We start from the raw sequence: 14,955 nt of genomic DNA, 5'->3' as shown, positions 1-14,955 counted from the left end.
CGAGACAATCGGGTAAGATAGACCACAGGCTGGCTAGATACAATAACACTGCTGAGCTCGGCCATCTACATCTGGCCATACAAATGGAAATAGACCACAGTAATAGGCTCCACGAGCAGGGAGTGGAGAAAACTTTGAAAAGGGGGGGGGGGACAGATCTGCTGAAAGAGGTGGAGCCATGAAAAGTATACTTGGGCTATATTGCCCAAGAAATATTGCGGCAACAACTATGGACATCTTCAAGAGAAAACGAGATAGTTTTCTTCAAGGAATGCCAGACCAACCGGGCTCTTGTGGATATGTGGGCCTGCGGGCCACTCCAAGCAACAGCCTGTTGGACCATGCTCTCAAGTCAAGCTGGGGAGTAGAAGAACTCTCAGAACCCCATCAAGCAGGTATCAGGCAGGCTCAAGACACTGAGCCAGAAGGGCTGGAAATGAAGGGTGAGCAGCCCACTAGGGAGCCATAAGGGTCCCCCCCTGCCTGTGAAAGTCTCCAATATGGAAAAACTTGCAGCAACAGCTGAATTGAAGGGAAGTGAGAAAGGAATCCTCACCTTAACCTAAACAGCTGAAAGGCATCCACCACAAGATCCTCGTGATCAGGGAATGGAGCCTTGTAGGATGGGGAGGAAGTCAAAATGCATCCAGGAGGATGGAGCCTAAAAGGGTGACAAATCTGCTGCACAGCCTGCCACACTGCCACAAACCACACTATGCACCCAAAGGAGGGGACTCACCCCAGTTACCCTGGGAAGCCTGATGATTACTGGTCACAAAGCCTTAACCCAAGACTGAGGTATTTAAATACACAATGAGTAATGAAGGAGGAAGGTTATTATGAACATCCAGGGGCTGATGCGACTCATAGGTGTGTGGAGCCATCTCAATGCAGCTAGCTTCAGGGAGCCACTGCAGCCCGTCCAGAAATTTAGCTTGATCTTTATACTTGGTAAGAAGCTAATGACTTGAAAACAAATGTTTGCTATTGTCATTACATGGTACAATGTTTTTATAAGCTGCCAAGGAAATTAGTATTAATTTCAATAGTTCTTGTTAAATTGTATGACTGAAATTTGATATAATGTTTGTTCAATACTAAACCCAAGATTGTTGGCAGGTAAGTGATGATGAGCAACATCTGCAAGAGCCTTGGTACCATGGAAAGATGGTGGGAGGCAGAACAAAGGCTGAAGAGCTCCTCCAGCAGCACAGCCACCTTGGAGATGGGACTTTCCTGGTGCGCCACTCTGAGAATTTTGTAGGAGATCATACGCTGTCTTTCTGGTAAGTCGCAGGATGTTCCCAAAGAGTGTCAGCATGTTATGGTTATTATTGGCACTGAAGGGTGGGCATTGGAACCTGGTGGCACTGCTGGGTGGGCATACAGGCATCTGGTGGGCGGACATAGAGGCACCTGTTGGCACTGATGGGTGGCAGCATATCTAAGAGCCAACAAGAGAAAGAGGATGTGATCTACAAGCATCCCTGGACCTGGTGTTTACCCAAAATAAAAAAGATGTAGAGAACTTAAAATTTGAGGTACCACTATGAGCCAGTGACCACTGCAATATTGTGTTTGATTACATTGTAGAACTGAAAGTGGAACTTGGAAGAAGGGCAAGAAGCAAGAGAGAATGCAGAAGAGGGGACAGCAGGAGGGTGAGGAACTATTATCGTGAGGTTCAGTGGGAGACTGAAATGGAAGGAAAGTCGGCAAATGAGATGATGGAACTCGTAACACAAAAATGTAAAGAAAACAAAAAAACAGTTCATGTCTCTCAGGACGGAAGTGGATGAAATGAGAACGACAAAGCCAATGTTCAGCAGTATACTGTATAAGGAGGAAAAGGAGAAGGTATGACAGGCATGGAAAAAGTATAGGGGCAGAGGCAAATAGGGAGGCAATAAAGAGGGACAGGAATGGGCACACAAGAACCAGGAGGGCAGCAGAGCAGCAGTTTGAGAATGTCATTGTGGCATAAGCAAAAAGCCAACCTAAGCTGTTGTACAGACATATGTGGAGGAATACAGTGATCCTAGACCTTGTGATGACTGCAGGGACAGGGAGAAACACACTTGGAAAATGATAGAAGTGTGTGAGGAATTCAACAAGTGGTTCCCAGAGGTCTTCAGACCAGAACCAGGATGGTGTCCAAGTAGGGCTGACAACCGAAGACCAGTAACAGCATTAGACAGTTGAAGTTAATGTAGATGTTAAAGGTTATCAGAAGGAATTGGATATAACAAAAGCAGCAAGACTAAACCAGGTATCACCATGCATAATTGAGTATTGAAGGGAGCTGCAGGAATTTTTTGTTGCCCATTAACTATAATGTTTATCATTACACTATAGACTTGAGAGCTACTGGAAATCTCAAAAAAGATAAATGTGGTTTCAATAAATAAGGAAAGGGACAAATATGAAGCACTAAACTATAAAACAGTGTCATTATCATGCATTCCAAGCAAGATTCTAGAAAAAGTCATCAGGAAAAGGATTGTAGAACATGAAGTTGTTGTGGTGGTAGTGGTTGCAACAATATATATACATACAATCGACTTGAGAAAGGTCCAGGACGGACCGAAACGTCGTCGTTCCTTCACCTTCTAGTGTGTGGTCTGGTCAGCATACTTTAGCCACGTTATTGTGACTCATCGCCTGCATTGTAGAACATTTGAAGATAGTAAATTTGATAATAGAGGCACAACATGACTTCAGAGGGAGAAAATCATGCTTAACAGTTTTGACTGAATTCTATGACATGGTCACCAAAATGAGACACAAAAGGAAGGATTGGTAGACTGCATCTTCCTAGATTGCCAAAAAGCTTTTGAGCAAAAGTTCCTCACAAAAGACTAATACTCAAGGTAGAGAAACAAGTGGGATTGCAGGAAAGGCACTGAACTGGGTGTGGGAGTATTTGTCAGATAGGAAACAAAGGGTCATAGTCAGAGATGGTATGTCAAGCTGGAATGGAGTGGAAAGGGGTTCCAGGGCTCTTTCCTAGTACCATTGCTCTTTTCAATTTATGTAAATGACTTAAGAGGGGGAGTGAGCTCAAACATGGCGATGTTTGTAGATGATGCCAAGTTAATAAGGAGTGTAAGAACTGAAGAGTACTGTAGGGTGCTACAAGGAGACCTGAACAAACTTTTGGAGTGGGCAGATAAATGGCTGCTGTAATTCGAGACAAGTAAGTAAAAAGTAATGAAAATGGATAAGGGAGACGGAAGACCTGTCTTTAACTATACAGTAGGGAAAGGCAATTACAAGAAACAATAAGAGAAAAAGACCCGGGAGTAGACATAACTCCAACACTAATACCAGAGGCTCATGTGAACTTCCCATATGCTACATCAGTAGCATATAGGAAGTCAGCAATCAATAGAAAATCATTTAAGAATGTAAACAAGAACACTTTCAAGTCCATGTACACTGCCTATGTGAGACCATTATTTGAATATACAGCTCCAGCATGGAACTCACCCTGTGAAGCATAAATAGAAACTTGAGAATGTTCAGAGGTTTGCAAGTAGATTAGTACCAGAATTGAGAGGCCTCGGCTATGAAGACTGGTTAAGAGAACTCGCCCTCACAACCTTAAATGAGAGAGGAAACAGGACATATGATGACTACATATAAAATCTTGATGGGAATAGATAGAATGGATAAAGGAAACATATTTAAATTAAAAAGAGGTAGGAGGAGGAGACATTGGTGGAAGTTGGATATACAATAGTCAGAGAGATGTATGGAAGTTTTTGTGCCCTTTATGGATGTAGGAAAGTGAAATGCACTGAAGGAAGTGGTTGTTGAAGCTAATTCCATCTACAACTTTAAAAATAAATATGATAAAAACGGTTATATTGAGAGGGGTAAAAATTAATGTCGGGTATAAACGGCAAGGAAGCGGGGCAAAAGAAGCTAGATTTTGCTAGTCAGTGATAAGTAGGCACAAAGGCACAGGATGCTGAGCATAGAGGCACCTGGTGGCACTGATGGGTGGGTACACATGCACACACATGGTAGAACTGGTTGGTAGGCACAAGTGGAGGAGCAGAATAGAGGCACCTGGTGGCACCAGTGAGTGGGTACACATGCACACACATGGTAGAACTGGTTGGTAGGCATGGGTGGGGGAGCAGAATAGAGGCACCTGGTGGCACCAGTGAGTGGGCATAAAGAAGGAAAAGTTCAAGGAGAAAGAGAAACCAACATAGACAAACTGCTTTGTTGTTTGATCTATTTTAATTGTTTATTTGATGTTGCAAGTGCAATACCATCTTGATATTGTTTGTTAATCTGTGGTTGCTATTACACTCCAGGCACCAGGGAAAAGCTAGTCACTGTCGCATACGCACTCGGCAGGAAGGAGACACGACGAGATATTGGCTCAGGGATAATGATGCTTTTGAGAGTCTTCACGCACTTGTGGAACACTATCGTACCTACCCCATTCGTGCACAGGTGAGATATATTTAGTCTACTCAGTCTGTAGAATGGTAATACAATTCCTATTAGATTATTCATAATTTTGTAAATTTGCAAAAACATTCAGCCAGCAACAGACATTGTGTTCAAAGAACCAGCATTGAATGTAATGAAATGCCAGTTTGTGGGTGAGCCCTGGTGGCTTACTGAAACTGTCACTGATAGTGTACTTACTATCCACTAGGTCCCATCCGCCACAGAGTTCTATCGCCTTCTGAAGACCAGAGCCAGAACCTGTCTCACTTCAACAGATGAGCAGGAAGCGGTGACGTCTATATATATTTATTTATGCTACCACTAGAAAGGCACCCAAAAAGTCGGCAAGACAGACAAACCATTGCTGGCTTTAATTGAAACCGTGCCTTCGAGAACCACTGAAAGAACTCCCCCATGCAAATAAATGATCAAAATCTCTCCTAACTAGTGACAGCTCATCTGCCCAACCTTCCTCACCCATTTGGAGGGAAAAGGAAGGCAGCCTATGATCAGTTGGCTACTCCACCCTCAGTTCTATGTTAGATGTAACCAAACTCCCTGACGACTTGGATGGACGGGTGTCAGGGAGCCACCGGGGCTCGCCCAGAAATTGTAGTTTCATTACAATTTAACTCTGATTTTCTGGAAAGAGCTTCTTGTGGCTTCCAGATGCTAACTACCCACCGATAAGGAAAACAAAAGAGCAGAAAGGGAAGGAGGGAGCACTGCAGGAATGGAGTAAAAAAAAAAAATATATGAAAATGAGGCTCCTGTCCAAGAGACATGACCCAAAGTCACACAAGAGCACTGGGGCAAGGGCACATTGAGAAGATACTGGGTCACCAGAGCCCTATCAGAGCCCCAAAACCACACTCCCGAATATCAGCTCAGGACATGTTAGCGAACACAGCCGAGAGAGCACAAAATTTCCGATCGTAATGGGTGCGAGGGTAGACCGCATGCTGGCTGGACTAAATAACACTGTGGATGACCAGAGAAAGAAGAGCCTTGGAACAGGGGATACCAAGATGAGAGGATCAACCCACAAAGCATCCACTGAACACAATGCACCCCCAGCTGAACCCAACCAAGGACCCCGCCAAACGCCAACTGACTCATTCTTTGCCAGAAAAGGAGTAGCTGGTTGTAGATGAAATAACCACCCACACTCCACACCAGGCAATTCTTTCCTAATTACTTGCATAATCTCTGCTTCTTGCTCCTCATTTCTGTTTTTGGCTTCCTAACATCTTTGATTGTTTCTTTCACTCTTTCTTTCACTTCCTCTACATATTTTTAATCCTTCAGTAGCATCCTAAATGAGTTGCCCATGAAGTTTCTCTTGGCATATCATTACCTAATTTTTATGGTTTGGCTAGCTAGTAGAGTTGCACAAAGAAATCATACTAACGTGATGAATCAATGAGAAAATCAGTAGGAGCCATGATGAGGATTCAAACCTATGATCTGGGTATTCCCAGGTAAATGCCTTAGATCACTACACCACAACATGGTAAAAATATGGCATCCTGGGATTCAGCTGAATCCTTTAGGGTTCCCGAGTCTTATACTGAGGCCTGACTAGGGTTTCACACAATGTCCTCATGCTCTCTGGCATGTAGTCTAGGAATGCTACCTCCCACACTTCTCTTCAAGTGCACAAATGTTGTGCAATTTTTCATGTCTTTCATAGTGAAACTTTTGAAATTTGTGTTCCTTGTTTCTACAGACGATTCTGTCCACTCTGCCATCTTTGTTTTGATTTTGTCTGCTCTGGTTTAGTGTCCCTGACTCAACTTTTTTTTCCAGCTTTGTCTGCTATTCTCATTAAATGCCAGTCTCCACCTTGTTTTAATGATATAGTGTATTTATGATATCGGGAACACAGCTTGCATAGCTCTCTCCAGCACTTCTGACGAGCTCATGCTATTTCTGGGGGGAGCCCCGTCGGCTCCCCGGAGCTATCCCAGGCTGATATGCTAATGTCAGACTTTGGCATCAGTCATGTGTATGGAGTTCTTAGGCCTACCGGGGACCACGGCCAGAACCGGGCCCCCTCAGAGAGGCAAGGGGAGCAATGGCCTATAGAAGCCCCCGTGTGGTTGGAAGCATTCTATGTCTGCCATCGACCGGAACAAGCCCCCAGAAAGGTAAGCGCCTCAAAACAAACCCCTATTCTGGTGAAAATTGCTACCAAAAGCCGAACTAGTGGATAGAACTCCCCAACAGAAAACAAGCAAACTAGTGTGACGTCACATGCAGCCGCGCCGCTGTCTGCGCAGCTCCCCCCCTCCCCGGGAGGGGGAAGGGGGAGCCCCAGACCCTCCACGCCAACTACCCACACCTCAGTTCTTGAGGCTGATGCTCTAGGCGAAGGTCGTGTGCTCTGGCTCCGGTGTCGCTACAGCACTGTGCTTTGCGTGTGGTGTTTGTTTTTGTGGGTGCGAGAGACAGGAGTTATCTTCAGTACTCGGGCTGCCTGCGCCTAGGGCCTCTTTCCCTAGGTGCCCTGTAAGTACTGCCCTTGGGGCTTGGGGCCACCTTCCACAGGCTCCTCGGGGTCTGCCTCTGCTGGTCCGTTTTACCTTTTCGGTTTTTCAGCCGCCTGTTGGGCTCTTGGGTGTTCTGTTCTCCCTTGTTACCGGCAGGTAAGAGGCAGTTTGCACTGGTAGGGGCGCAGGGTGCCGCACAGCTTGTATTCCCGACATAGCGGCCGGCTCTGTTCCTTGGGGTTCGCTGTCCTCTTGCGGGGTTTTGTTTTTCTTTTTCTTTTTGCCTGGTGGGGGGGTTCTGTCATATTATTCCATTAGTTTTTGCCCTTCCACAGTTCCCCTCGATGGCGCCCTCTGCTAGGTCCCCGTGAGTGTACACGTCCCTGGGGTACAGCTATAGAAGTTCGCTTGGTAGTTTTGGGCGCCGGTTAGCAGCGCCCTGCCTGGGACTACCTGAGCGCGAGTCCTCTCAAAGTAAACGCTCAGGACCCTGTGAATCCCCTAGGGGGCGCGTGGGTCCGATGGATGTGACCCCGGAGTCCCCGGTCGCTGTGTGCGAGTTTGAGGGTTGCTCGGTCCCCTTGTCTCAGGGTGACCCTCGTTTTTGCCTCTGCCACGCTGCCTGTTGGGTCGGTGATACTTTCGACCCTGAGTCCTGTGAGTGTTGCTGCTTGCTTGTGACTCAATTTACCCAATCCTCTGATGATTCTCTTCGGGTACAGGCGGCGCGTGCGTTGCAGTCTCGGTTTCGTCTGTTGCAACGCGCTCGGTTGGTTGCTCACCCGGATGCCCCGGGGCTGCCCCGCTTTGCTTTTCGAGACCCGGACTTGGGGGTGGGGGTCGCTTTGATCCTGGTTCAGTCCGCACCTCCTCATCCTTACCCTTCTGTTCGTTCTGTGTTGCTTTGGGTCGGCGGTTGCAGCCAGTTGTCTTGGCTTCGAGTTGAGGAGTGAGCAACGACCGCCTCCCGGGTAAGTCCCTCTTTTTCCGTCTGTGAGTAGTTAGCTCCGGGGAGCCGACGGGGCTCCCTCCAGAAAACCAGCATTGAATGTAATAAAACGGCATTTTCTGGGCAAGTCTCGGAGGCTCCCCGGCATCCCTCCCTCCCTCCGGTCGGCGTTTTTTTCGCATTTTAGACATCCAGCCTCAAGAACCGAGGTGTGGGTAGCCGGTGTGGAGGGTCTGGGGCTCCCCCTTCCCCCTCCCGGGGAGGGGGGGAGCTGCGCAGACAGCGGCGCGGCTGCATGTGATGTCACACTAGTTTGCTTGTTTTCTGTTGGGGAGTTCTATCCACTAGTTCGGCTTTTGGTAGCAATTTTCACCAGAATAAGGGTTTGTTTTGAGGCGCTTACCTTTCTGGGGGCTTGTTCCGGTCGATGGCAGACATAGAATGCTTCCAACCACACGGGGGCTTCTATAGGCCATTGCTCCCCTTGCCTCTCTGAGGGGGCCCGGTTCTGGCCGTGGTCCCCGGTAGGCCTAAGAACTCCATACACATGACTGATGCCAAAGTCTGACATTAGCATATCGGCCTGGGATAGGTCTGGGGAGCCTCCGGGACTCGCCCAGAAAATGGCATTTCATTACATTCAACGCTGGTTTTTTGAGATATTTGATTGTTTGTTTACATTGTTTGAGAGAGTTCATTTGGCAGCTTCAAGGCTATGTTCTTTTTTTAACCCAGCAGTGGTCTGTATTAGATTGCTGACTTTCTGGATGCTTTCCTGGTGTGAAGTGTAACCCACTCTGTGTGCCTCTGTGAGGAGGGGAGGGGGGGGAGGGACAGTTTCTGGCTCTGGTCCCCAGTAGGCCAAACAGAACTTTGCAGCCGATGTGACTTAGTAGTTGGAAACAATCTCAGCGAGATGGCTTCAGGGAGTCACAGGGGACTCCTACGGAAACACATTTTGCATTTTATGGCCTGGAATCTTTTGAATATACTTTGTTAAACTATATTCTTTATCACTATTAAAAAGAATGTATCCAGTGAAAGCATGGTTTGTGTGATGGTGATCTTCATTCCTTATTTTAACAAATGTGCTGCTCACATTTGTACACAAATATCAATAAATGAAGTTATGTAATTAAGACCAGTTTAAAAATTTGTAAATAAAATTTGTGTTGCCAAGATAGTACATTGAGTATAATGAGAGAGATTTATCTGAGGCACTTTCTTGGATGCTTCATGAGCCAGGCTCTTACCAGGTGATGAGAGCCTGGTGGGAGGTGGGTTTTGGGTGGACTGTATAGGCTCTGACTGGCAATATGCAAGAAGCCTTAGCTTGCAAGATGATTTTAAATTTTGAAGTTGAGATATATGCTACTTGTGACCAGGATGTCTCGGTGATCCTGGGAGCAGCAGTACCACAACCCAACAGTCACGAGCGCATGGAGTGGTATCATGCCAACCTTTCCAGAGAGGATGCGGAGGACTACCTTGGAAGGATTCCCGAGGATGGAGCATTTCTTGTTAGACCAAGTGGAGAGCCGGGCAGCATATCCATATCATTTAGGTGGGTAAATTTGTTATAGTACATAACATATGCTCCACAAATGCAATTAATTTAACAACTTAAATGTGTTTGTTCTATTTATAATTTTTTAGGTTAACCCTTAGACCACACATATTACCGCACATATTGGGGGCCTGGTAGCGAAAAATATTAGACTTATGTAAAAATAACTTATAAATGTTAAAAAATCTCCGACTTTTTGGCTTCAATGTCGTGAAACTTTCATCAAAATATTTCTAGAAATTGATTTTAGACAAATTTTTGAAAAATAAGAACATTTTATTGATAAGAACAGCTCCTAATAACTGTAACTGAAGGATTATGCAGTAATAAAGAGATGCAAGCACCTGTCCGACGCACGAAGAAGAACAATAGTAGTAAGAAGTGTCCACAAAGTGGATATGCAGTTGATGCCTTTATATCATTTCTGAGTAATACATAAGAACACAAATAATAATGAATAACTATGTTAACACTATCGGTCACTCCATTATTTTTCTCCCGAGTCCTAACTTTGGACCTGACTTGCGTCCACTACAAAAATATTTGTATAAAATTCATTTTTTATCCAATCGACCTCGGGATAGTATCAAAATAAGCTCCTTTAGAATGCGCACAATTTGATACCAAAATGAAAGATGTAACAGGAAACTTGATGTCCGGACACTTATATGATTATACAGGCATACCTCAGAATAAGAGTTTAATCCGTTCCTGGAGACGCCTCGCGTTCCGAAAACTCGCATTCCGAAGTTAATTTCCCCATAAGAAATAAAGGGAAATGAATTAATCCGTTCCTGACTACCCCAAAAACCCCACATCAAACTAAATTTTTATACCTAATTCATCTAAATAAACCTACAAAACTGTGTTCCAGTTATTACTTACCTTGCTGTCGAGTGCTGTAGGCGTATGGAAGATGGTGAGGAGGGGGGAGGAGGAGAGGAGTTACTGTTTGGAAGGGGAGTCCCCTTCCATAATCACATCACATAACCCCATGCCTTGTAACACTATGGATACCACTTCTCTTTCTAAATTTTTCAAACCAGCCCCTGCTTGCCTTAAACTCTTTCTTATCTGCATCACTCGTTGCAGGGGTATTCTTTAGAAGGTCTTCGTGCAACACCCTGGCTTTCTCACAAATAATGGCCTCCGAAACACTATCACCCCTCAACTCCTTGTCGTGTATCCAAATTAATAACAACTTTTCCACTTCTTCAAGTATTTGTGGTCTTTGTGCCGTTAATGTTCTTACTCCTTTTGCCACTTTAGCACCCATAATCTTATTTTTCTTCTTAAGTATAGTGCATATTGTTGATGTGGCTTTGTTGTACTGCCTACAAAGTTCAACAACACGTGTACCGTTCTCATGCTTCCGAATGATCTCTTGTTTCTCCTCTATTGTCATCCTCACATGAGCTTTCTGGCCTTTATCCTTACCACTGGCTTTCTTGGGACCCATGGTGAGATATATAATAACAAATTGTATAGACAAATCACCAAAAATCCAACAAAACACTGAAAATCCGCGAGAAGAATTGATGTGGGGGTAGTCACTGAGCGCGAGACAATAATAAACTGAGGGGCGGAGGGGCGACGAACGCGCTAGGTCGGCTGTACGCGTATCAACAAACTCGCGTCCAAACTCGCCTCCCGAAGTAACCATCGCCTTCCGAGACAAATTTTTGGAGTAAATACACCTCGCCTTCCGAAAACCTCGCATACAGGGACAATCGCATTCCGAGGTACCACTGTAAATAGGTTTTTGGTCAAAATTTTAAAATATTTGTTAAAATTCTATTTCTTGTGCTATTATGTTGGGACTACTTTTAAAATGCGCACCTTTAAGTCGCGAACAATTTGATACCAAAATGAAAGATGTAACACACACATTTATGTCAGAACACTGGAAAGATATAAATAATTTTGTGATGATGAGCTTCCAGAACTAAAATATTTGTTAAAATTCCAGTTATTGCTCTATTATTATGGGACTAGTTTTAAAATACGCACCTTTTTATTGCAAACATTTTGATACCAAAATGAAAGACGTAACACGAAAATTGATGTAATCAAACTGAACGAGTACACACATTAGGTTGCAGTATACAAATTGGTGCTCGTTCACGGGTAACTTTAGGCTTTTCTGCGAGGAGGCACTCCAGGCTTTTGTACATTATATTCATACACATCTGTAGGGAATTTAATTGCGAACACAATGATACCAAAACGAGCGACGTAGCACGGGAATTGTGGTGAGAAAAATGGAATGAGTATGCACATTTTACTGATTTTGTACGCTCACGGGTAACTTTTGTCGACTTTAAGCTTTGCTGTTGGGAGTCACACCAGGCTTTTGGACATTATATTTACACACACCTGTAGGGAATTTAATTGCGAACACAATGATACCAAAACAAACGATGTAGCACCAGAATTAAGGTGAGAAAACTGAAACAAGTATACACATTTAGGCGTCGCCGCACGTTCGCCCGCACCATTGAGACCATGACGTCAAAGTCTGTGGCACGCTCGTGGGGTGCGCGATAGTGTTAATATGATCTATTTTGTTATATATCATATAAATACATTGTCCAATGTTAATATATGTTACTTTCATCACTGTCCCAAAAATATTTTTTCTGGGGGGAGCCCCTACGGCTCCCCGGAGCTATCCATGACTGATATGGATACCCTAACTATTTTGCATCAGTCGATGTGGGTGGAGTTCTAGGCCTACCGGGGACCACGAGCCAGAACCTGGCCCCCTCAAAGAGGCACGGAGAGCAATAGCCCATAGAAATGCACATGTGATTTGGAGCATTCTATATCTGCCATCGACCGAGACAGGCACCCGGAAAGGTAAGCGCCACAAAACAAACCCCTATTCTGGTTAACAACAAAAATCGATAAACGAGTGGACAGAACTCCCCCAGGAAAATGAACTAACAAGCATTACGTCACACGAACCGCGCCGCATGTCTGTGCAGCTCCCCCCTCCCCGGGAGGGGGAGGGGGGGGAGCCCCAGACCCCCGCGCCGGCGATCCCTGCCCCAGTTCCTCGGCTGATGGGATAATGCACGGTCGTGTGGCTCCAGCTCCGGTCTTGTCTCAGTGCTGTGACTTGTTTGCAGTGCTGCTCTTACGGTGGTCGTGTGAGCTGGGAGTAGTATTCTCAGGTACTCGGGCTGCATGTGCTTAGGGTCACCTTCCCTGAGTGCCCTGTAAGTACCGCCCTTGGGGCTTGGGGTTGCCTTCCACAAGTCACCTTGGGTCTACCTCTGTTGGCTTTTCGCTGCTAGGCGCTTAGCCGCCCTGAGTGTTTGGGGGTTTTCCTCCCTTGTTTACCTTGGAGTAAGTGGTAGTTATAGCACTGGTGGGGCGCAGGATACTGCGTAGCTAGTTTTCACCTATGACAGCGGCCGGCTCTGTTCCCTCTGGGTACGTTGTCCACTTGTGTGGTTTTTCTTTTATATTTGTTTTTGCTTGGTAGGGGGGTCTGCCTTGTGTTCCCCCCCCCCCCTCCCTTATATTAGGTTCGTTTGTGTGATGGCACCCCCTGCTTCACCCTCACGAGTGGACACGCCCCGTGGGTTCAGCTTTAGCAGTTTGCTTAGTAGTTTGGGGCGCCGGTTAACAGTGCCCTGCCTGGGATAACCCATAGCAGACCCAGTCTAGGGACCCTGGGAAACCCCCCGGGGCCTCTCGGGTCCGATAGTGGAGACCCTTGCGTCTCCTCTCGCTCTGTGTGTGTTGAGGGTTGCTCTGTCCCTTTGTCTTAGGGTGACTCTCCTTGTTTTTGCCTCCGTCATGCTGCCTGTTGGGTCGGTGACACATTCGACCCTGAGTCCTGCGAGCTTTGTTGCTTGTTCGTGACTCCATTCACCCAGTCTGCTGATGACTTCCCTTGGGTGCAGGCAGCTCGCACGTTGCAGGGTAGGTAGGTTGCAACGCGCTCGGGTTGTCGCTTCCCTGGATGCCCCGAGGCTGCCCCGCTTTGTGTAGGGACTTGGGGGTTTTGGTCACTTCGGCCTTGGTTCCGTCCATGCCCTCTTGTTTTGTTCCCCCCTCCTGCTTCCAGCCCCTGCGCGTCTGCAGGCTTCGGGGTCGGGGCGGGGTTAGAGGTTTCTGAGACTTGGGCAGTTTCGGGGGTTGCCCCTTCCGGGGTAGCTGCGGAGGCATTCGAGTCTGTTCCTCCGGCCGATGCTCCGGGGTCTGACCAGTGGGCCCCTCTTCTTCCAGCTCTCTCGGCTGCCCCGGCATTTTCTTGTGAGGCCGGGACTTTGGAGGTCGACTTGGCCCCGGGGCCTGTTGTAGAGGCTCCTGGGGTTGGGGAGGAGCAGCTTTGGGGGCCTTTGGGCTCCATTGGGCCTAGAAAGCTATTAGATACATATTAGCCTGGATAGCTCTGGAGAGCCTCCAGGTCTCTCCCAGAAAATGGGGTTTTGTTACATTTAACCACTTGGTAGAGTGACGGTCTCGATTCCTGCAGGTCGGCGTTCAATTCCCGACCATCCAAGTGGTTGGGCATCATTCTTTAACCTCGTCCCATTCCATATCCTTATCCTGACCCCTTCTCAGTGTTATGTAGTCGTAATGGCTTGGCGCTTTCCCCTGATAGTTCCTTCCTTCCTAAAGTCAACACTGGTTTTTTCAAAGATGGCGTCTGTTTTCTATCAGCCCTGGCTAGCGTATGGGTGCCCCCCCCCCCTTACTGTGCAGGACTTTTAAATCTCCCGCGGTACCTTCAGTTGTATATATACAATGTACGCGGTTTAAGGGTTAAGGCACTCTGCTCAGTGCAGTGGTTAAAGATAGACGTGTCACATTATTCTTTAGAAATGAATGAATGATTGATCACATTTCAAAATAAATACAGTAATGTTACTTTTAAAAGCTTGTTATGGGCTGTTACCCTTGGGTTCTGTTTCTGATTTACTCTTGAAACCTGTGAGCAGTTTCTGCATCAGTATTAGGAACCTCAACCCCTATTATTATGAAAGTTAGTGTTTCTTAACCCCCTCAACTGCTTGGCTTCCAAATATGAACCCCCCCACCCCCCCCCAGTGCGCAGGAAATAAATTCTCTGGATTTTTTTTTTTTTTTTTTTTTTTTTAAATGTCAAAAACACTTCCCTGAGTATGGGTATAGTAACAGAAGGTCAAAATTGTACGTACTTTGGCTACTATGGGGTCCGTAAGTTCACCCGTGACGTCATTATTCCTTGGTTGCTTGTGGCGTATGCCCCAGGGGCTGGTAGGGCACCTGGGGCAGGATGCGCGAGTTGCCACAAATATATTTTTGTTTATTTTTTGTGCACAGTTCCAAATACATTTTATTTGTTTTTTCGTTTCAATCCTATGTATAATGAACACGTACACTGTATTATGGCAGTAGAACATCCGTACTGTCCGAAGACACTGTTACGTGCATGACACATATGTACACATATGTTACCTTGAGGTTACCTTGAGGTTACC

The 14,955-nt window shown here is 46.1% G+C and overlaps 1 protein-coding gene across 5 annotated transcripts in view; it reads left to right on the top strand.

Moving 5' to 3' along the window:
• Window positions 1–14,955, top strand: part of sl (small wing phospholipase C gamma 1) — a 171,531-nt gene that overhangs the window by 80,332 nt on the left and 76,244 nt on the right. For all 5 annotated transcript variants that reach the window (XM_045738972.2, XM_069300253.1, XM_069300254.1 and 2 more), the window contains exons 12-14: window positions 1,120–1,286; window positions 4,329–4,470; window positions 9,297–9,475. In XM_045738972.2, coding sequence (XP_045594928.1) covers window positions 1,120–1,286; window positions 4,329–4,470; window positions 9,297–9,475 — 488 coding nt within the window. The remainder of the gene's footprint in view (window positions 1–1,119; window positions 1,287–4,328; window positions 4,471–9,296; window positions 9,476–14,955) is intronic.

The sequence above is a fragment of the Procambarus clarkii genome, chromosome 43 (assembly GCF_040958095.1).
Source record: "Procambarus clarkii isolate CNS0578487 chromosome 43, FALCON_Pclarkii_2.0, whole genome shotgun sequence".
NCBI lineage: Eukaryota > Metazoa > Arthropoda > Malacostraca > Decapoda > Cambaridae > Procambarus > Procambarus clarkii.
This window is presented reverse-complemented; position numbering and strand designations above follow the sequence as displayed.